We start from the raw sequence: 22162 nt of genomic DNA on the forward strand, positions 1-22162 counted from the left end.
TTGCAAAGTACAAACTACATTGCATAAGCATTATGATCAAAAAATTATTTCTTAACACAAGAGTAAATTAAGCCCACAACAAGCACAGCCCATAATAAAGAACATAAAGTAACAAAAAAAGCTTCTCTTTTCATTATACTTATTCGGGGGGGCTTGCCCACCAAGTATGGTAAATTTCAAGTATAAAAGGAAAAAAGACAAAGCAGCTTAGGCAGAGATCAACCAGAACCAGTACCAAAATACCACTACCTTAGTACCACCACAAGCACAACCCATGGCACCAGTACCAAGTCGCTTAAAATACACACATTTTATTTAAAAAGTTAAATTTTCTAAACAAATAAAATAAAATATGTGTTTTTTAAGTGACTTGTTACTGTTGCCGTCATTCATGCTTGTGGTGATACTAAGACAGTAGTATTTTGGTAAATTTGAAGAATGGTGATAGGGTAAGAGAATTGACTGGTTAGCTGTTAAGTAACTGAGAGAGTTCTCTGGCCAGCTGTTAAACAACCGAGAAGGTTCTCTGGAGATGCAAAGAATAGGAATTGGAGGGGGAGACAGGTGTGTTGAATAGGAAATTCTTTGTGCTGATGGTAGCGGCCATAATGTATATAACACCGAGTTTCAGAAGCAACTACATTTGTTGACTTCAATCAAATAATAACTGCCTCTGAAGTGCCTACTCCATTTTATCTTATAAAAAATCTTTTTGAGTGTACTTTGTGATCCTATTTTTTTTCACAAGTGTTGTACTCAGGCCACCTCTGCATTGCATTACCTTGCCAATGTCAAAGTCATTGCTGAAAACAGTCCTTTACCCACCCCAGCTACTAGGTTAACAAACAATCAACCAAGCAAGCAAACGTTATTTTGGGATGCTTGAGAAAATGGTTGGTGTTTACTAAATGCAATAACTTAGACTCCATGTTTAAAATAAATAAACAGTTTATAAAATAGCTTCAGCACATTTCCGAATATTTTAAAAAGAATGCACAATTCAGTGAAAAAAAAATAATAATAATTCTAAGCTTGTTTCCTGCCTTTCCTGTAACTAGTCTAGTCCAGATACAGATTTCCTGTATCCAGGACTGTCTGTAAGCTTCTGAGCCCCCCCAAGCCTTTCTTTGTTGGAGGGAAGCCTTCTAGCTTGTCAATGGGAATGGTAAGCATTAGGTAGCATATCTACCACAAGAGGATCAGTTTCTGGCTCAGAAATTGTAGTTTATTGGCCATTTGGGCAGTTTTTTCATCTCCTTCAACTTTCTGGTATAAAAGCCTGCTTTTGTGCTTTTCCCGCCTTTCCTGTAACTAGTCTAGTCCAGATACAGATTTGCTGTATCCAGGACTGCTTGCAAGCTTCTGAGCACCCAAGCCTTTCTGTGTTGATGGAAGCCTTCTAAGCTTATCAGTGAGAGTGGTAAGCACTAGGTAGCGTATCTATCACAAGAGGAGTGGTTTCTATCCCAGAAATTGTAGTTTATTGGCCATTTGATCAATTTTTTTTACATCTCCTTCAACTTTCTGGTTTAAAAGCCCACATTTGTGCTTGTTTCCCACCTTTCCTATAACTAGTCTAGTCCAGATACAGATTTTCTGTATCCAAGACTGTTTGTAACCTTCTGAGCCTCTTAAGCCTCTCTGTGTTGAAGGGAAGCATTCTAGCTTGTCATTGGGAGTGGTAAGTACTAGGTAGCCTATCTACCAAAAGAGGAGCAGTGTCTGGACCAGAAATTGTAGTTTATTGGCTGCTTGGGCAGTTTTTTTGCATCTCCTTCAACTTTCTGGTCTAAAAGCCTGCTTTTGCACTTTTCCTGCCTTTCCTGTAACTAATCTAGTCCAGATACAGACTTGCTGTATCCAGGACTGTATGCAAGCTTCTGAGCCCCCCAAGCCTTTTTGTGTTGAGGGAAGCCTTCTGGCTTATCAGTGGGAGTGGTAAGCACTAGGTAGCCTATCTACCACAAGAGGAGTGGTTTCTGGTCCAGAATTTGTAGTTTATTAGCCATTCAACTTTTATTTTATTTATTTATTTTATTTGCAGTTTGTTTGCCAGGATGGTCCACTGGGGCCAAGAATAACCCGTTTTCAATGGAGTCCTGGGGAGAAAAGCTCCACAATAACAAAAATTACAAACAAGTAATTGTAAAAAGTGCCACAATAACAAAGTTATAAACAAGTAATTATATAACAGTAAATGTAGAAGTACAACTACAACCATAGTATTTAAATCTTTCTGGTTTAAAAGCCTGCGTTGTGCTTGTTTCCCGCCTGTCCTGTAACTGGTCTAGTCCAGATACAGATTTGTTGTATCCAGGACTGTTTGTAAGCTTCAGAGAGGTGCCAAAGTCTGCTCTTCAAATTTTTGCCTTAGATCTGCTAGTTCTCTCCTCTCCTGCACTTTTACTAGCTTATTAGTCTAGCACTTTACCATACCAGACTTCTTGTAGAAATTATTGTAGCACACAAAAGTGCTACCAGCACTAAAAGTTCTACAAGGAAACAGCTCCAGTACTTATTATTAATGCCCACCCCTCCAGGCTTGCCTAAAGGTCAGTTCCCTGTGCTCTCTCCTATTAACCTGGTGAACTTGGGCATACTGAGGCAATGTAACAACTGCCTCAAGTACACCAACAATTTACCTCCCAACACTCAGACTTGCAAGAGATGCACTTATATATCCAATTGGAAGCCACACACTCTCCAGCCAAGACCGGAATACCTGGTCAAGAGGAGACGGTCAACACTTGCACCACACCACATGGAACACATAGCTCTCCAGAACATACACCAGCACTGCCTTCACATAAAAACACAAACCACACACCCACCTTAATGGAGGCTCTCCAAAAAAATCTACCCAAACAGCAGAAACCTACAAGGCAGAAACGCACTTGACCACCACAGCACAACACTAATCACGAGACACATAACTCTCCTAAATAGTGTGCCACTCAACCGAAGCCCCTAAGGCAAAACAGCATGTCCAGCACACTAGTCATAGGTGACTTGATAGTGAGGCACACTGATATCCCACTCACTAGGTTGAATAAGGAGAAAGTAACAGTCAGCTGCCTGTCAGATGCCAGGATCCGCCACATAACACATGCACTCAGGTCCCTCAACAACAGGTACAAATATGACTCTGTCATTGTACATGTGGGTGTGAATGACCTGAGATGTACCTCCCTGGACTACATGAAAAGAGCCATGGAGGAGCTGTTAGATTATGTAGCCCAGGCGGATATGACCCTAGCCCTGAGCAGCATCCTACCATCACCCAGAATGATACCACAGTACAAGAAGAAAATGAATGATTTCAACAATTGGCTAAGTTTCTGATGTCATTCTAAGGGAATCCAGTATCTGTCTGCCTGGGATGACATGAATGACAGACTCGATGCTTTGCCAGAGATGGCCTGCATCTGTCACCCCCTGGACAAGGCTCTTGCCACCCCTATAGTGCCTTTTTTAGGTGGTGTTCCAAAGACCAAATTACCACCGTAACAGCTACAAACAATTGCAATCTGAGGGTCATGCTGCTCATCGCTAGAAGTCTAAATCTCAAAATGTACTCACTCGAAGCACTCCTTAAAAGGGAGAACATTGGCATTTGTGCTGTAACAGAGACCTGGTTCAAGGCAGCACAAAGCACCCTGGCACTACCAGGCTATAACTCATTCAACACCTTTCGGCCCCAGAACTTGGACCGAAGCTCCAAAGGCGGTTTTGTTTCCATATTCATAAAGGATGCGCACACCTCCAGACTGGTAGCCCAACATAATGCATCAGAGATACTTCAGGTGCAGCTAACATTGGGTAAGACAGTGATTCAGGTTGTAGCCTGTTATAGGTCCCCAACCATGTCCCAAGACACTCACTCCATGTTCCTAAGCACCCTGGAGAATATTAAGGTCCAACTTAATACTCTTATGTTGGGCGACCTTAAGTACCCCTCCATTAACTGGGAAAACTACTCATGTACCAATACACTTGCCCAACGTTTCCTGGAATTCATTAATTCCAATGCCCTGGACCAGCTCATTCTTATCCCCACTAGAGGTAGCAACATCCTTGACATAGTCATTACTAACATGGGTGATCGTTGCTCTACACCAGTAGTAAACTCCACCCTGGTTAGATCCGATCACAAAGTAATCACCTTGGAAATCCACATCCTACCCCCAACCCCATCCCCCTCCATGTAAAACATCTCCAAAGCTAACTTTGGGCTCCTAAGAACAGAGATGGCTAACTTCACAGCACCCATGCAAATGGAGAATAGTTGCATGACCGCTGAATCATACACCAATGTACTCTACAAACACGTACACAAATGCATGGATCTCGCCATACCCAATAGAACCAAGACGCTGTCCTCCAAAAAAAGGAAGCCAATCTGGTGGTCCCCTGCCATAAACAAACTCTACAACAGAATGAGGAAACTGATGTGGAATAAGGTGAAGTCCCAGGACCGGAAAAACTCCCTTATCAGCCTCAACAAAAAGTTGATATCCCTCTTCAAATCCTCTAAAGCTAGCTATGAAAACCTAATTGTACCAGATAGTAAAGACAACCACAAGGGCTTCTACAGTTATGTAAAGAATATCGATGGCAATACCTCGATTTGTTTGGAGCTACTGCACAATGGTACCTCCTATACCGAGCCAACAGATATTGCCAATATACTGGCAGACAGATTCAGTACCAACTTTACCCCTCTCCTCTCCCAAAGGACCAGTCACAATACCAGCAGATTGCCAGGCACCCAGTATTACTGCTGCACAGGTTAAAACAGCACTGTCCAAGGCCAAGAATACAGCTGCTATGGGACCTGACAATATCTCTGGCTGTGTTCTACATGAACTACAGAGTGAACTGGCACCTCACCTGTGTGCCCTGTTCAATCACAGCCTCACCTCAGGCTTTGTCCCTACCAAATGGTGCACTGTTATAGTCATCCCTGTCCACAAAGGAGGAGAGACTACAGACCCTGGGAACTAGCACTCAATTAGCCTGACAAGTCTGATATGCAAAGCTATGGAATGCATCATCATGGACCCAATAAACAAGTATACAGGGAATCTCCAAATCTGGATCCCACACAGTTTGGTTTTGTGAAGGGTAGATCATGCCTGCTCAACTTGGTTGACTTCTTTGAGTCAGTCACCAGAGATATGGATGAAGGCAAGGTGGTTCATGCAGTCTACTTTGATTTGGCCAAAGCCTTTGATACCATTCTCCACTCACTAAGAAGGCATCAACCCCTATATGACTAGGTGGGTTGCAAACTGGCTCACAGATAGAACCCACAGTGTGAAAGTAGCTGACTCCAAGTCAGACTGCCAGCCAGTCACGAGTGGAGTCCCACAGGGATCAGTCCTGGGTCCTCTCCTGTTTGGTATCTACTTCTCAGAAGTCCAGGCCAACACAAAGGGACTCTGGCTGACAAGGTTCGCAGACAATTGCAAGCTGGGAGCCATTATTAACTCCCCAAGTGATGTTGATATCCTACAGAAAGGCCTCATGGAGCCCAATGACTGGTGTCAGAACCATGGCCTTATGCTCAATGCCAAAAACTGTGTCGTCATCCTCTTTGGGAAAAACACATTTCACATGAACTACCACATCAATGGTAGTCCACTGAACACAGAAGACATTATAAGAGATCTGGGAACACAAGTTGACAGCAGCCTCTTTTTTGACCACCACACTGCCACCGGGGTCAGAAAGTCCTTCTATGTGGCACATCTCATTACTAAGGGTTTTGCATCCAGGAAGAAAGAGATCATTGCCTCCCTCTACTCTTCCATCATTAGGCCAATCATTGAGTACAATGCCTGATTTGACATGTACCTCACTAAACACCTGCAACAACTGGAGAGGCCACAAAAGTACCTCACAATGAGGATCCTAGGCCTTAAACACTTGTCCTATATGGACAGACTCAAAAAACTCCAACTATTCTCTGTCTCATATCGCCTACTTAGAGGCAATCTCTGCTTGACTTACAAAGCCATGACTGATCCAACTCTGTTAGAAGTGCCACATCTAAAGAAATCCCAATCCCTCTGCACCACACGCTCCAGAGACCTCAACCTCATTACCACAATCAACAGAATATGCTGAAGGGACAGGTTCATAACCCAGAGACTGGTCATGCTATGGAATAGACTTCCCATACATGTCAAACAGAACATCTCAATGGCCCTCTTCAAGAGAAATCTTGATGAGTGGATGGGAAAAGGAAAATTCACCCTGGGGATCACGCCAGTGGCTCTACTCGGCAGAGGCACTGGAAACTAAGGTCAGGTGGCACGGTGACAGGTTAATCCTATGGGTTAGACTTGTAAAGGCTCCAGGACCATTAGCCTAGTCCACACCTATGAACCTATTAGCATGTTAGCTGTTTTGAGTATTATTAGAGGAAGATAAAGAAGACTTTTAAGGCCATTGTATCTCAGAATCTGGTTCTAGGACCTAACCTCTTTCCAATTTTTCAAGAAAAAAAAACTCCCTAGAGAATAACCTGGTAATCATATCTACATGCACACTGATGACCTGTAAACTGTGACCCTGCAAAGAGATCTGCACAACAAATTCTCACATCTCTGGCTTTGATTATAGGAAATTGTTTACACAGACAAAAAATAAACTGCCTCATATACTACTGATATTTATAGGCATCTGATTTTGCTTGTTCATATTCATATTAATAATTGAAGAAAACATAAAATAAAACCTATTAAAAGTTTTCATCCTATACTTTGCATGATAGACAATGTAATTGCACTGATACTTTACCTTCATCTGGTGCAGCTAAAGAGAAATTAAACATAGTTCATATGCTATTATTTATATTGTCATAATGTTTATATTTTATAAACTCGGCAATGTTTATCCCCACATGAAAGCTCACAGATGGATAAAAAAAGGGTTGCTGGCATTAAGTGCGCAGCTTGAGTGATTACTGAGATATTATATGTTGTTCACGAAGCATTACCACAAATACATATTTACTGTGTTTTATTGTGACATACAAAATTCAGCTGAAGACCTATAATCCAATTAATTTTATAATTTTAAAGACAAGTTTGACCTGACCACTTTGACACATACACTCCTTTAGTAACTCATGGTTCTAGAGATGTGAACATTTATTTAAATTTTTAGGATATAACCTGATTTTGTCAAAAGGCTGAGGATGCATGTGGAAAAGTTGAATGGCCTGTATTTGAACTGTGCACTTACTGTACATGAAGTCATCACTCTAACCATTCATCGACCGAGGATATCAGGATTCATCTATTGGAAGATAGCCCACACATCTCTGGAGCTCCAGGACTACAGCATTGTACTTCGAGAACACCAACTGAACAATTCAATAATACTGGAGTCTCAGCAGCCATACGTTGTGCACTTTTTGTCTGGTTACTTTCCTTCAAAGATCAGGTGCAGATATCTTGAAGCAACAAAAGTTGTGAGGATAAACAAGTGTATCCCACAGTTTCAATATGCTCTGCCTGTTACTGCCATCTGCTCCCCCTACAACATCAAACTCTTGTAGAAGTATGCATATGGTAATGCAGGACTTCCTGTTACTCTAAAGAATCAGCTGACTCTTATTTCCCTTTTTGTACACAGCCACTCTCCATCTAGGAGCAGATGTATAAACTTTCAATGTGTGGAGTTGTCTTTAAACCTGTTTGCAGTGTCTTTCAGTGTATTATACATCACTTCAGCTGCTTTTAACTATTAACAATTCTTATAGTACTGGTTGCACATTTCATATAAAGATTTGTTATTCCTTACTGTTCATAAGTTCATAGGTTCATAGGCAGGTACTAGGTTATCTGCCCGAAGGCATTTATAAGCGTATAATGTGTTGGCTTTCGACACCCTCTTAGATTAGTTCCCTGTGCCTCTGCCCAGCAGAGCCACTGAAGTGATCCCCGGGGTAAACTTTTGTTTCCCATCCACTCGTCAAGGTTTATCTTGAAGAGTGTTAGTGAGGAGCTCTGCCTAATGTAGATTGGAATCTTGTTCCAAAGCATGGGAAGTCTCTGGGACAGGAATCTATCCCACCAGCACATCCTATTTATTGTTGTGGTGAGGTTTAGATCTCTAGAGCATGTGGCTCGAGGGGATAAGATTTTATTTAGGTGGAGCATATCCATCAATTCTGGGTTGGACATGGCCTTGTATGTCAGGCAGAGATCACCTCTGAGTAGGCAGTATGCAACCGAGTACAGCTGGAGTTCCTTCAGTCGAGCTGCATAGGGCATCTGTTTGAGGCCAGTGATCCTCTTGGTGAGGTACTTCTGTGATCTTTCCAGCTGTTGCAGGTGTCTTGTAAAGTATATCCCAAATGGGGTGTTGCACCCTATGACGGGTCTGATGAGCGATGAGTAGAGGGGCACAATGACCTCTTTTGATCTGGATGCGAACCCTTTTGTGATTAGAGGGTCACATAGAAGGATTTTCTAACTACTTTGGCAATGTGATTATCAAAGGAGAGATTACTATCTACTTCAGTCCTCAGATCCCTTATTACGTTTTCCGTATTTAGGGGACTACCACCTATGTGGCGATTTGTGGGTACTTTGTTTTTTCCAAAGGGGATGACTATGCACTTTTTGGCATTTAGCTTGAAGCCATGATTTTGACACCAGGTATCTGTCTCAGTGAGATCCTTCTGGAGGATGTCTGTGTCAGCCAGAGAGTCAATTATGGCACCTAGTTTGCAGTCATCTGTGAACTTAGTCAGCCATAGTCCTCCTGTGCTTGCCTGTACCTCTGAGAAGTATATGCCTAACAGGAGGGGTCCTAGGACTGAGCCCTGGGGAATGCCACTTGTAACTGGTTTAGAGTCGGACCTAACTCCCACAACTCTCACCATGTGTGTTCTGTCCATGAGCCATTTGACAACCCATCTTGTGATGTAGGGGTTTATGTTCAGGCTGGTGAGCTTGTCTATAATACCAGAATAGGGAATGGTGTTGAAGGCCTTTGCGAGGGCTAGGTAAGCTGTGTGTACCACCTTTCCCTCGTCTATAGCCTTGACAACTGTCTCAAAGAAGTCCACCAAGTTTAGGAGGCATGATCTGCCCTTAACAAAGCTGAACTGGGTAGGGTCCAGTGTTTGGAGGTTCCCAATGTCTCTGTTAATGAGTTCCATGATGGTGCACTCCATAACCTTGCAGACCAAGCTAGTCAGGCTTATAGGGTGATAGTTCCTGGGGTCTGTTGTGGCTTCACTTTTGTGGAGTGGAATAACCATTGCTGTGCACCACTCTATGGGTACATAGCCTCTGGAGAGGCTGAGTTTGAACAGTGTGTTTAGGTGAGGAGTTAGTTCATCTTAGAGCTCATGTAGGACGCAGCCTGGGACACCATCCAGTCCCATCGATGCTGTGTTTTTTGGCTATGGAGAGGGCTGTTTTAACCTGAGTGTCTGTGATTTCAGGGGCTTTACATTCTTCTGGAATGGTTATGGGCCCTTTTGGGGATGAGAGGGCGGTGAAGTTTGCACTGAACCTGTCTGCCAGGATGTTGGCGATATCGGTCGGTTCACTGTATTTTGTGCCATTCTGCACTAACTCCGAGCAGATGTGAGCATTGCCACTTAGATTCTTGACATAGCTAAAGAATGCCTTGTGGTTATCTTTGAAGTCCCTGGCAATTTTTCTTTTGAAGGTCACCTTGGATGATTTTATGAGGGATTGTAGTTTCTTGCTGATACTGATCAGGGATGTCTTCCCTTCTTGGGATTTTTCTGTTTTCTGTACTAGTTTCCTCCCTCTATTGTATAGCTTGTTTATGGCAGGGGTCCACCAGATTGGTTTCCTTTACTTGGAGGAGTGAGTCTTGGTTTTGCTTGGGATAGCACAATCCATGCATTCTTGTAGGTGCCCATAGAATGCATTAGTAAAGGATTTTGCAGCTTGAACAGTGTTATCATTTAGTATGGGGGCTTTGAAACTTTCCACCTCAGTCTTAAGTAACATGAAGTTTGCTTTTGAAAGGTTTTGCATGATGGTTTCCTTGTCCAGGGGTGAGGGCAGAATGTGGATATCCAAAGTGATTTATTTATAGTCAGATCTAACCAGCGAGGAGTTGACCTCCGGTGTGAAACACTGGTCACCCATGTTGGTGATGACCAGGTCCAATATGTTGTCACTTCTGATGGGAGTGTTGTCCAGTTGATCCAGGGCATTTGAGTTTATAAATTCTAGGAAATGTTGGGCAAGGGAGTTAGTACTTGAGTAGTTCTCTCAGTTAATGTTTGGGTAATTGAAATAATCCAATATTAGGGTGTTTGGTAGGACCTGTATGTTTCCCAGTGTTTCCAGAAACGTGGAATGGGGGTCCTGGGACATGGTGGATGATCTGCAGCAAGTTACAATTTGAATTGCAGTTTTGCCCATTGTTAGTTGCACGTGGATGATCTCTGAAGCATTGTGCTGCACCACTGACCTGGAGGTGTGGGTATCCTTGATGAATATGGCTACGCCCCCACCTTTTGTATTTCGGGTCCGGGTTCTGTGGCCAAAATGTATGGTATGAGTTGTAGCCTGGTAGTGCTGGAGTGCTCTCTGGAGCCTTAAACCAGGTTTCTGTTACTGCACATATATCAGTTTTCTCCATACTAAGGAGTACCTCGAGTGTGTGCATTTTAAGGTTTAGAGTTCTGACACTGAATAGCATTGCCATCAATTTTTTGTTACTTGTGCTATTTATGGTGGTGGGTTTGTCTTTTGAGCCTTGCCTAAAAAAAGGCACTATGGGTGTGGCAAGAGCCTTGGCCAGTATTTGAAAGCCTAAGGGTGACAGATGCAAGCCATCCCTAGTGAAGCAGAGCGGCTTGTCACGCATGTCATCCCAGGCAGACAGACACTGGATCCCGTGTGAATGACACAGAAACTTAGCCAATTGATGAAATTGATAATTTTTTCTTTATACCGTGATATCATTCTTGGTGAGGGCAGGATGCTACTCAGAGTCAGGGTCATAACGGCCTGGGGTATATGATCAGAGAGCTCTTCCATGTCTCTTTTTATGTAGACCAGAGAGGTAAGGCTCAGGTCATTCACACCAACATGGACAATGACAGAGTCATATTTGTACTTGTTCTGGAGTGACCTGAGTGCTTGTGTTATGTGACAGATCCTGGCACCTGACAGGCAGTTAACAGTAACCTTCTCCTTATTCAGTCTAGAGAGTGGGACGTCAGTGTGCCTGACTATAGAGTCACCTATTACCAGTATATTGGGTATGTTATTTTGCCTTAAGGGCTGTGGTTGCGTAGCACACTGGTTTTGTGAAGTATGTGTTTCATGGTTTGTGTTGGGGGGTAGAGGTTGCTTGGATGTCTGCTTTGGAGGTCTCTGTTGCTTTTGCAGATTTTTATTTAGAGCGTCCAAGTATGTTTTCATGTATTTATGTGTTTTTTGCCAGTGTTGGTTTAATGGGTTTATGTGAGACTGGTGGTGTGATGCAAGTATTTCCCTTCTCCTCTTGACTGTCTGATCCAGTCTTGGGTTGAGAGAGCTTAGCCTCCAGTTTGGCTGTATAATAGCATCTCTCACATGTATTAGTGTTTGGTGGTAGGAGGAGAGGGTTGTCTGTGTACATGAGGCAGTTGTAACATTGCCTCAAAATGCCCAGATTCACCAGTTGGACTGGAGAGTACACCTGAGTCATGACATTTGCCTCCAACTTACAACATGACTGGAATGGGATTCTGGATCAACCCACCTTCCCAGTTAAGCAAACATATAAAAATATATATATATATATATATATATATATATATATATATATATATATATATATATATATATATATATATATATATATATATATATATATATATATATATAGATTCACTTTAGAACCTCGAATTCCCAAAATCTAGAAATTCATATGGTCAAAACCAAAAGATCGAGTTTTGTAAACTCGAACTTCTAAAATGAAACTAAAAAAAAAAGTCAAACATCGCTTTTGCAGAGGGGCTTTGTCCCCCTGCACCCCCATGTGGGGGGCTCTGCCCCTCACACCCCCCTACTTAAATATGCCAACTCCGAGATCGCGCTACAATGGGGAAAAGGGAAATCTCCCATTTTGCACTGTATGCGGAAGCACAAAACGGGAGATTTCCCACTTCCTGTCAACACCGCAAAAAAGATAAAAACATTACGTACACACAGAGCATACAAGAATCCTTGCCTCTGTGTGCACGTAATGTTTTAAGGTAAGTAAAGTGTTATTTTTTAAAACTTTACATATTCGATTTACTGAAATTTCGATCATATGGTCTCGACCATACGAAATTCGAGATTTCTGTAATTCGATTATGTAAAGTGCTCCCATATACATATATATTTACATACAGAGCAAGAGAGATTGATATATTAGATATAGATTTACATATACATATAGATATGGCAAATACATTACATTAACATGTTTGTCAAAAAATATTTCTTCGGAATGTGTATACAATTGGCTTACCAGTTTCCTTTGTGTAAATGCTTAGTTTTTTTTCTTTTGTTTTATCTGAGCCCAGTGATGACATCACAGTCTCTAATACTGTTTCTTCTGCTTTCTTCAGCAATATGGTTATCTTTGTTACGGCCTCAGCTTTCTTCTCCTTGGTATGTGTATCATTAAATTTCAGAGCTGTGATGTTATTAATCAGGCTCTATGAAATAATGAATAACATTACCATACTAATAAAAACTCAAATGAACTTCCTCATACTTTGGAAACAGCTTTAAATAGTAAATGCAAGTATTTCAACTTGCGTGTAACAGAAAAATTTGTCTGTTTTGTTATCACTACATGCACTTGAGGACATTAATCATTTATAGAACTTGCTATACCAAAACAGCTGTTGTAAATCACAAAATCGTACATAGATAGCATGTCTTTCAGTGAATGTCTATTTTATAACTTATTAGCCCAGTCCATATACGAGTTATAAAAATATCAAAGGAAGCAATATGCCTAGGTACTTCACCCCAAGGGCTATGCAAATAAATTAGTATAATTTTATTTAACCATGTGTTTATTTTATGTGCACTGATTATGGACCATGTTCAGGCATGACTAGGAAAACACCAGGTGGTGAAAAGTATGAAGACTTATGTTCACATCAGAAATGAAACAGCATATATGAAAGAAAGAAGCTAACAAAACCCCCCATCCTAAAAAAATAAATAAATAAACCACCTAATTAAACTCTAGCAGTGCCTTTGGGTGTTTCTATAGGACCATCTTAGTGACAACTTCTGGCGTCTAATACTGTCTGCTCATTTTTGCATTGATACTTGAGAAACCATGCTATATACACATGTTAAAAGAGTCCATCGTAAAGCCTACATGATAGGCAGTACGACTCCACTGATACCTGATCTATAACTAATGTAGCTAATTAGATATTAAATGCTGTTCATATACCATTTATTTATTATATTACTAAAATGTCTGTAAATACCTCAGAAATAAGCTAAAGAGACAGAACTGTTTGGCCTCATCTGAAAGTTTATAAATGGATTAACAAAAAGCTGCTGACAATATATGCATTGCTCAAGAGTTTCCTGAGATGTTTTAAGTAATTTACAAAACATTTTTAAAATTAATATATATACTGTCTTTATTGTCTGTCTTGATTCCCTGCTGAGCCCCTCCCCACAATGTGACCACCATGACAATCGGAACATAGTCATAATGCCAAATGGTCAAAAAGCCGAACTGTATTACAGCAAACACAAAAGATTGATAAACACATTGCCAAAAAAGTCGACTAACATTCTATGAAGGGGAGCAAGCTCCCATGCAACCTACCCTGCTTATTACATATACCAACTTCAAGATCACACTGCAGTGGGGAAAGGGGAAAACATCAGTCTCTGCAATTCCATGATCTCCTCTGCATTTTCAGTGCTGTCAGACTCAGTAGTGGTAGCATTATTCTCCATAGTGGCCCATGCATTGCAATGGCAAAATTGACCCCCCCTCCACTAACACACACACATACATCCCGACATGCATGCACGCATACCTCCACACCCTCTCCCAGACATTTCCAAACACACAGATACACACATATGCACATATCAACAAATAAGTCCACTTCACCCCCCCCCGACCGGCAGTCAATGACAATCACGGAAACACTCAACCATTCTTCCACACACATCCAGACTCTTAATTCCCTACCTAATCCCATAGTATGCACACAATGGCAGACACACACGCACACACACATTCATGCAGCTTCATTCATTGTGCCTACAGCCATGCACACACTAACACCCCACCACCCAACCCCACCCTTATATTTTCAGTGAACTTACCTGCACTGCAACTGCCTTTATAGGAGTAAATAGGTGACCTCTGCTTTATGTCAGTGTTCACTATTTCCACCAAAAATGAAAATTTACTGATCTAGTCTCTAAGTCACTCTGCAGTATAAAACAGGAGCAGCTGGTATTTCTAGGTGAGAGCACATGGAATTAGCAGTAGTTGCTTCCTTAGATTGCTGTGTTACAATGCAGCTCTGCCTATGAGATCACTCTCCTGCTGAGGCCGCCACTTGCTGAAAACCTCAACAGAAGGGTAGTTTAAGAATCAGAAATCTTACAGCAAGGGTGGGGGGGTGGCCGTGTTAAGGCTTCCCCCTCATTTTAAGCCTTTCTGAATCCCAAAGCTGTAGCAGAAAGCATAACTGTAAGCAGGGCCGGCCTTTAGTCAACTGGTGCCCTAGGAAAAAAGGCTCCACAGTGCCTCCCACACCACTTGGTGCCCCCATCCTGGTCTACTTACACCATCCAGATTACTGAAAAACTGCCCCTGCTAGAGCGGCGCCCTAGGTGGCTGCCTAGTTGGCCTATGCCTAAGGTCGGCTATGACTGCAAGAACTAAGAGCAGAATAGATAAAGTTATGCTGGGACCACAAGCAGGACTCAGAAGAAAAAAATCTGTTTTAATTTTCAGTTTAGTTCATCCATGTAAAGGACTTCTTCAGAAAATGCAGGCCCGGTGCAACTTTATCTCTCTTCTTTCTTTAACTGAGAAAAGGTCAAACATTTTGTATCAGTCAGTGCCACAGAGACTTCATCAGGGCAACTAAGTAAAATGCATTAATCGTTTAAAGTGTTACAGAATATCAAAAAAATCAGCAACTTTCTTTAAATGTTCTCCCCAAAAAGACTTATCCCAAAATGTCTCAAATTTAATCTACTTTTTAAACTTAAATGCTCACCAAGAACAGGAAATTCTCCTGTATTTAGAGAAAAGTATCACTTCCTCTGCCATTGCCCACTCAAGTTTTTTTATTGATCCATCTCTTACATAGGTTCATATGTGACTACTAGCCTAATGGCCCAAGAGCATTTACAAGCCTAACCATATTTATCCTGAATTACCCTGATTATCAATACTTAGGTGAGTGAAGTTTGGAGAGGTGTGAGGCTAATACTGACTGCCACTGTCCATTAAGGATATGGGCATCACCTCAGAAGTGAGTTTATGATTTCCCATCCATCAATATAGGTTAAACTTCAAGAGGATCAGGGAGGGGCTCTGCTTCATGTGAAAAGGAAGCTTGTTCCGGAGGAGGGATAGTCTCTGGGGGGATGTATCTATCTCTCCAGTATGATTTGTTCAAATCTGAGGCTAGGTTAAGATCTCTGGAGTGAGTGACTCTTGTGTGGTTTGATTTACAAATATACAACATTTCCATCAGGGCCAGGTCAGAGAATGCCCTGTAAGACAGACACAGATCACCACTTATTAGCCTGTAGAATACAGAATACAGTGATAGGGCTTTCTATCTTTCTGCATAAGACATGTTTTGTGTACCTGTATTTTCTTGATGACAAACCTTTAGGGTCTCTCCAACTGTTGCAGGTATCTGGTGAGGTACATGCAAAAGGGTGTATTGTACTCAATAATTGGTCTGATGAGTAAATCTAGATGCCCTGCCTTTACTTAGAAAATGTGCCACATAGAACTTCCTCACTACTGTATCTACATTGTGGTTGAAGTTCAGACTGCTGTCAACCTTTGTACCCAAGTCCCGTACCACTGGGTCTACTTTAAAGGGGATGCTGTCTATATTTTAATTAGTAGCGGTGTTAGCTTTCCCAAAGGGAGCAATTATGCATTTTTTTGCATTTAGCTTCAGTACTTGGCTTTGACACCAATCATTTGTCTGCATTAATCATTTCTGAAGTACATTGGTACCACTGGTGGGACTCAATGATTGCTCCTAATTTGTAGACATCAGCGAACTTGGTTAGCCACAGGCAATCTACATTTGCCTGGACCTCTGAGAAATAAATTCCAAACAGTAAAGGGCCCAGCACAGAACCTTAAGATACACCACTGGTGAATGGCCTTTTGCTAGATGTGAATTTAGCCACTTAGCCAGGACAGTGTGGGTCCTGTCAGTGAGCCATTTGGCTACCACCTGGTGATGTAGGGGTTAGTTCTAAATTAAGTGAGTTTCCCTATAATACCTGAGTGGGGAATTGTGTCAAATGCCATGGCCTTAGTGACCTTCTCAAAATTCCTTGATGAATTTGAACTGGATTGGGTCCAGAGTCTGGAGATTAATTATGTCCTTGTTGATAAGGTCCATAATGATCCTTTCCATAGCCTTGCAAATGATGCTAGTCAGGCTTATTGGTCTATAGTTACTAGGATCAGTTGATGGTCCCCCTTTGTGCAGAGGGATGACTGTTGCTGTCCTCCATTCTGCCAGAACATAGCTGGTCCGGAGAGTATGGTTCAACAGGGTTTCATTTGAGTCTGCTAGGTCATGTTTTAAGCTTTTTAAGAGGCAACCTGGAATGTTGCCTGCTCCCACTAATGTCATGTTTTGGCCTTAGGGAGTGCAGTGTTGAATTCGTCTCTGGAGATAATAGGGTAAGGTATGCTGGCAAGTATACTTCAAAAGATGACCAGTGGGTTCAGGGCGGTGAAGTTTGATCCAAATCTGTTGGCTAGCATTTTGACTATTTCCTCTGGTTGAGTAAGGATAGTCTCATCCACAACCAGCCCTGTGCATAGCTGGGTATTCTGCTTAAAATTCCAGATGTAGTGAAAAATGCCTTAATGATTTTCCTTAGCTAGGGAGGCTATTTTTGCTTTGTAATTTGCTTTGAAGGACTTGACGAGATTTCTAATGTATTCGTTTGGACTAATCATGGATTTCCTTCTCTTCTGAGTCACCCTCTTGTTTTTGGACATTAGCTTCTTTCTTTTGTTGTATAGTCTGTTTATATTGGGGGTCCACCAGGAGACTTGTTTTTCCAGTAAGACCTGGTTTTAATCCATTCCAGTACAGCCAATCCTATAGGGCATTGGTATACACCTCTGCATAGGAGCCCATGATGTCTGTGTTCAGGGGGGCTTTGAAATTTCTTATACAATCACTTAGTAGGAGGTCATTTGTCTTGGAAAAATGATTAAGCATTTTTGAGCTTGATGGAATATTTGGCCTTATAATTATTTCAAAAGAGACTGATTTATGGTCTGATCTAACTAAGGAGGATATCACATGGGGGTGCAATGCTTCTCCATGTTAATGATCACTGTGTCCAGGATATTTGAGCACCTTGTGGGTGTGCTGGCTAGCTGTCTCAGAGAATTTGCATTGACAAAGTCCAAGAACCTCTGAGCTAGCACACTTGTGATTGTGTATGTTCCCCAGTCAATGGTAGAATAATTAAACTCACCCATGAGTAAGGTGCTGAGCTGCATGGTAAATGACTCCAGTAACTCCAGGTACGTGGTATGCTTTTCCTGGTTCATTGTGGGAGACCTATAGCTAGCAATGATGTGGCAGTTGATTTTGCCTCTGGTTAATCGGACATGGAGTAGCTTGAGAGAATTATACTGTTTGACCAGTCTCAAGTTGTACTTATCCTTAATGAAGATGGATACACCCCCTCCTTTGGTTCTGTCCCATTCAGTTTGTGGTCTGAATGTATGGAAGGCATTGTAGACTTGCATGGCCAGGGTGCTTTCCATGGCTTTGAACCAAGTCTCAGTGACTGCACAGACATCAGCATCTTCCAAGGTGAAGAGTGCTTCCAGGGACTGCAGTTTCTGTTTTGACTCCTAGCATTGAGCAGAAGTACCTTGAATTTATCCAGAAAAGATTCTATTATGCTGGGAGGTAAGTTATTTTGACATTGTCTAGAAAAGCACAATAGGGATGGCTAATGCTTTTGCCAGTATCCAAAAGACTAGAAGAGACAGGTGCAGACCATCTTTGGCAAAGCGACATGGTCTGTTGACCATGTCCTCCCAGGCTGACAGATGTAGTATCCCCTTGGACTGAGACCAGAGATTAAGCCAAATGTTCAAGTCAATCATTTTTTGTTTCTATTGTGTCAGCCCTGATAATGGCAGAATGTTGCTCAAGGCTAAACTCACCTGCCTGTGACATATAATCTGAGAGTGTCACATATCTGTTCAGAATGTGCAGGGAGTTATATCTCAGGTCATTCACCCCCACATGGACTATGACAGACTCATACTGGTGCTTGTGACTGAGTGACTTGAATGCTTGCATAACCTGATGGATCCTGGCACCTGACAGGCAACTAACCATAACCATCTCCTTATCCAGGCTGGTGAGGGGGGATATCAATTGTGTCTCACTACTGAGTCACCTATAAGAAATATGTTTTGTTTTGTGGTGTTAGGCCTTAAGGCATTTTTTGTTGAGACACTAGTATGAGTGTTATGTGTTGTAGCTGATGTCTGCTTTATTGTGTGTGTGTTTTCTGGTCTGCACCTGTCTCTTCTAGTCTTTTGGATACTGGGTTTTTGGTAAGTTACTAGTGAGTACATTCACATATGTGGGTTTATGTGTCAAGTCCTTATTCGGTGTGGGAAGTGATATATATGTGCTGACAACCTGTTTGGCATTAGATTTGTTTGCATATGAGAGTCTTGCTTCCAATTTCACAGTATAGCTACATCTCTCACATATTGTATTAGTTTGTTTCAGGAGTAGGTGGTTGTCAGTATACATGAGATAACTGCAACATTGCCTCTGGATGTCCGTGTCCATCAGAATGGCCAGAAGGAGAATGGTAAGCCATCCATTCATTATGGCAGTTTTTTACTCTGTGTTTTTTTAGGGAAAGAAATGGGTTATTATGACTGGACTGTGCTGGTAGCCAAGAGACTAAGAGTGGGAGCTATACTTTGTGTAGTCTGTGTAGTGTAAGGTAAACCAATAAAGCAATGCTGCTCAGCACACAGCTGAGTTAGTGTAAGAGCAGCAGAGGGGTGGGAATGGTTTCACTGATAGTTATTTAAGGAAAAAACTTCTCTACAAGACATTTGCATATATAAAGGGCACTGCTGACTGCCTGTGCACAGTGAGCAGCTTCACACAAAAGGAGCTTAAATATTAGCACAAATAAACAAGTATAAGGCTATATACTAATCAGGAAAGTACACGATAAGCTTTCTGCCAGCAAATCCCCAACATGGATGAGTTTATATCAGGAGACTTCTGCCAAAAAAGTGCAGAAAAAAAACTATCAATGTAAGATGGCTGTTTTTAGAGCCCAAGTTTAAGTTTAAGCAAAGCCCATGTTTAAGCAGATGCACTATCTAGATACAGCAGTCCTGAATCAAATATATACAATGTAGCCTGGGTCATAAAGCAACAGTTCAGCTTAAAAAGTGCAGAAATGCAGCAAAATGTCAGCAATGACACAGTAAATAAATAAATGACAGTGAACAAGGTACAAATAAAGGTTAAATAATGCTTATTTTTGTAAAAATCAGTGGATGGCTTTGGAAATATCAGAATCTCTCAGTCAGTCTGGCAGTTTCCATGCAAAGAGCACTCCGATTAAATGAGCAAGAGCCTGAGCAAATGCAAGGCTTAAATATCAGTGCATGGTGGTCAAGGTCTGTAATTGGTCAAGAAAAATGTCCAGACCTGCATGAAGATATGCTGTGCTCCTGGCAGCCACCTGAGGGTGAAGTACAGTCGTAGTCTGCCTAAAACGTCAGTCCCATGAAGCTGATATTTGGTTGTACTGATATTAGCATGGCCACTTTTATTGGTGGAATGCTTTGGTCCTTTATGTAGTATATAAGCTATACCATTCCCATGGGCTATTGTCTCATATCCAGCTTTTTTAACTTCCCTGAGTTTATGGTAATATGGCGTATCATCATTCAGTGTATTACAATAAAAAGCCACCGTTTTTGCATTAAAGGCTGGATGCATTCTAATACTATTGTAGAACACATTAGTTTTTTTTTCACTATTAATTTGTTTAGTCTCATTATGCCTTAAAAGAGCAGATAAAAGCTCAAGCACCTTTTGTCATAACGATAAACTCAGTGAACAGGGAATTTTGCTAAGAAATACTATGAGGAAATTTGTGGAAGTGTGAGTCAGTGCGTCAACCTAATACAATGCTTCATTGTAAAAACTTTTACTTAAAAGTTTGGAATCAAATTCTTTAGTTTTGCCATCATCCATACCACTGTTTGCAGGATGTTTGGCACACCAAATAAATTAATGACTCTTGACAAAAGTTCAAGGGCAACCGCATGGCCATGGGAACTGAATTATGTTTTGATGACTAACTTCTTCTGCATTACCGTTGGGTTTAACTCAATATAGTTGGAAGTTTATTATTTTGATTAATAACATTTCCTGCACTCAATTCTACAAAAACATTTTTATACAGTTTACTTACTTATTCTGGTGAAGGCTGTGAAATTATTGAGACAAAAGTGTTTAACCTTTTATCAAATAAATTATTTGGTTTGGCATCTGTTTTGCTTATGTCATCTATCTCATGCACTACAGAAGACAGCAAAAGAGAAACATGTAATTCTGAGTGATACTTCCCAAGTTCAAATTAAGAGAGTTTTTGTTTTTGGAAAAGTTGGACAAAGGGTCACAGGTAAAAGGAAAAGGTTGCAATCCATCTGTACTGTAAACAGGAGGGACTTTCAAAAATGGGATGCATGAAGTTGTATGCAGAAAGTTTAAAAAGGAAGTTACAGAAAGAATCAAGGTGGGTATAAATTAGTAGATTCCCAAAATAAGTGGCTGGAACTGATTTATACCCATCTAAATTAAGCTTTGCTATATTCCTGACTGTATCTAAGAGAAATTACTGTACCCTAATAACTTACTTACAGAGCAAGCAAAGCAGCTGTCATGAATGTGTCTTCCAGTTGATGCTGTCAGGTCAAATACAAAATATAGAATATACAGTCTCTCTCAGAGAGTTCTTAAATTAATTCTCAAATATTACTGCTGGGATAGCTTGCAGAATGACATCATTTCGTCATCTGACTCTATCCCAGGTAAATCCCCCACTGATGCAACTAGTAGCATTTAGCATCTACCTGTAAAAATACATAAACAATATATTTTCTAGATCTAAGGCAGACCCTGAAAGTCATAAAACAATAAACACTTCTGAGACAATACAAAACCTTCTAGTTCTAGACCTTGTGTCTGTTACTGCACTGAAACTGAAAGATAGCATCTTTTTATTATGTGACCATAAAATAATTTTAATTTCAGCTATTTTTCTGAGGTTAACCTCTTGTGTTTCAGGTTCCATTGTTAAATATAGACATCTAAACAGTTACAATAGTGCAGGCACATGTCTGTTCCATTCCAGTAGGACACACTGTGGTTACATTTTAGCTCAGTACTTTACAAAATATCTCTTCAGCACACATGTCTGTACAAACCATCTTATATGACATACAGTTCTAATGCATTTCTAACACAAGCATATGAATCATGTTGATATTCACAAATGACATATAATTATTTACAAAATTCCATATAGCTGAGCTGGCAGTATTTCCTTTTGTGACCCCCCCCCCCCCCCGAAGACTCAAGCTAGTTTTTTTTATGTGACCCTTGAGAAACATTGCTTGAGAGGGTTGAGCCTATCTGGGAATACCTTACCCCATTTCCTGTCTTGAGAGCCCATCTGTGTTGGCATTGCTAACCCCACTGTGGTGCTGCATTCTGATATCATATGCCTGCAACCCTAGTCTCCCTTTTAGTAACTTGGCATTTTGCTGGCTAGCTCAGTGTAGCTCTGTTAAGGGATTATGATCTGTAACTACAGTGAATTTC

At 41.2% G+C, this 22162-nt stretch overlaps 1 protein-coding gene across 1 annotated transcript in view; it reads right to left on the bottom strand.

Moving 5' to 3' along the window:
- The window catches only part of LOC122812125 (adhesion G protein-coupled receptor E1-like), a gene marked incomplete in the record, with an annotated part of 2110064 nt that overhangs the window by 621237 nt on the left and 1466665 nt on the right, over positions 1 to 22162 (bottom strand). Inside the window, 1 exon segment of the mRNA XM_044084415.1 lies at positions 12514 to 12703. Coding sequence (XP_043940350.1) covers positions 12514 to 12703 — 190 coding nt within the window.

The sequence above is a fragment of the Protopterus annectens genome, chromosome 9.part0, assembly GCF_019279795.1.
Source record: "Protopterus annectens isolate FY-2018-M chromosome 9.part0, PAN1.0, whole genome shotgun sequence".
Classification (NCBI taxonomy): Eukaryota; Metazoa; Chordata; order Ceratodontiformes; family Protopteridae; genus Protopterus; species Protopterus annectens.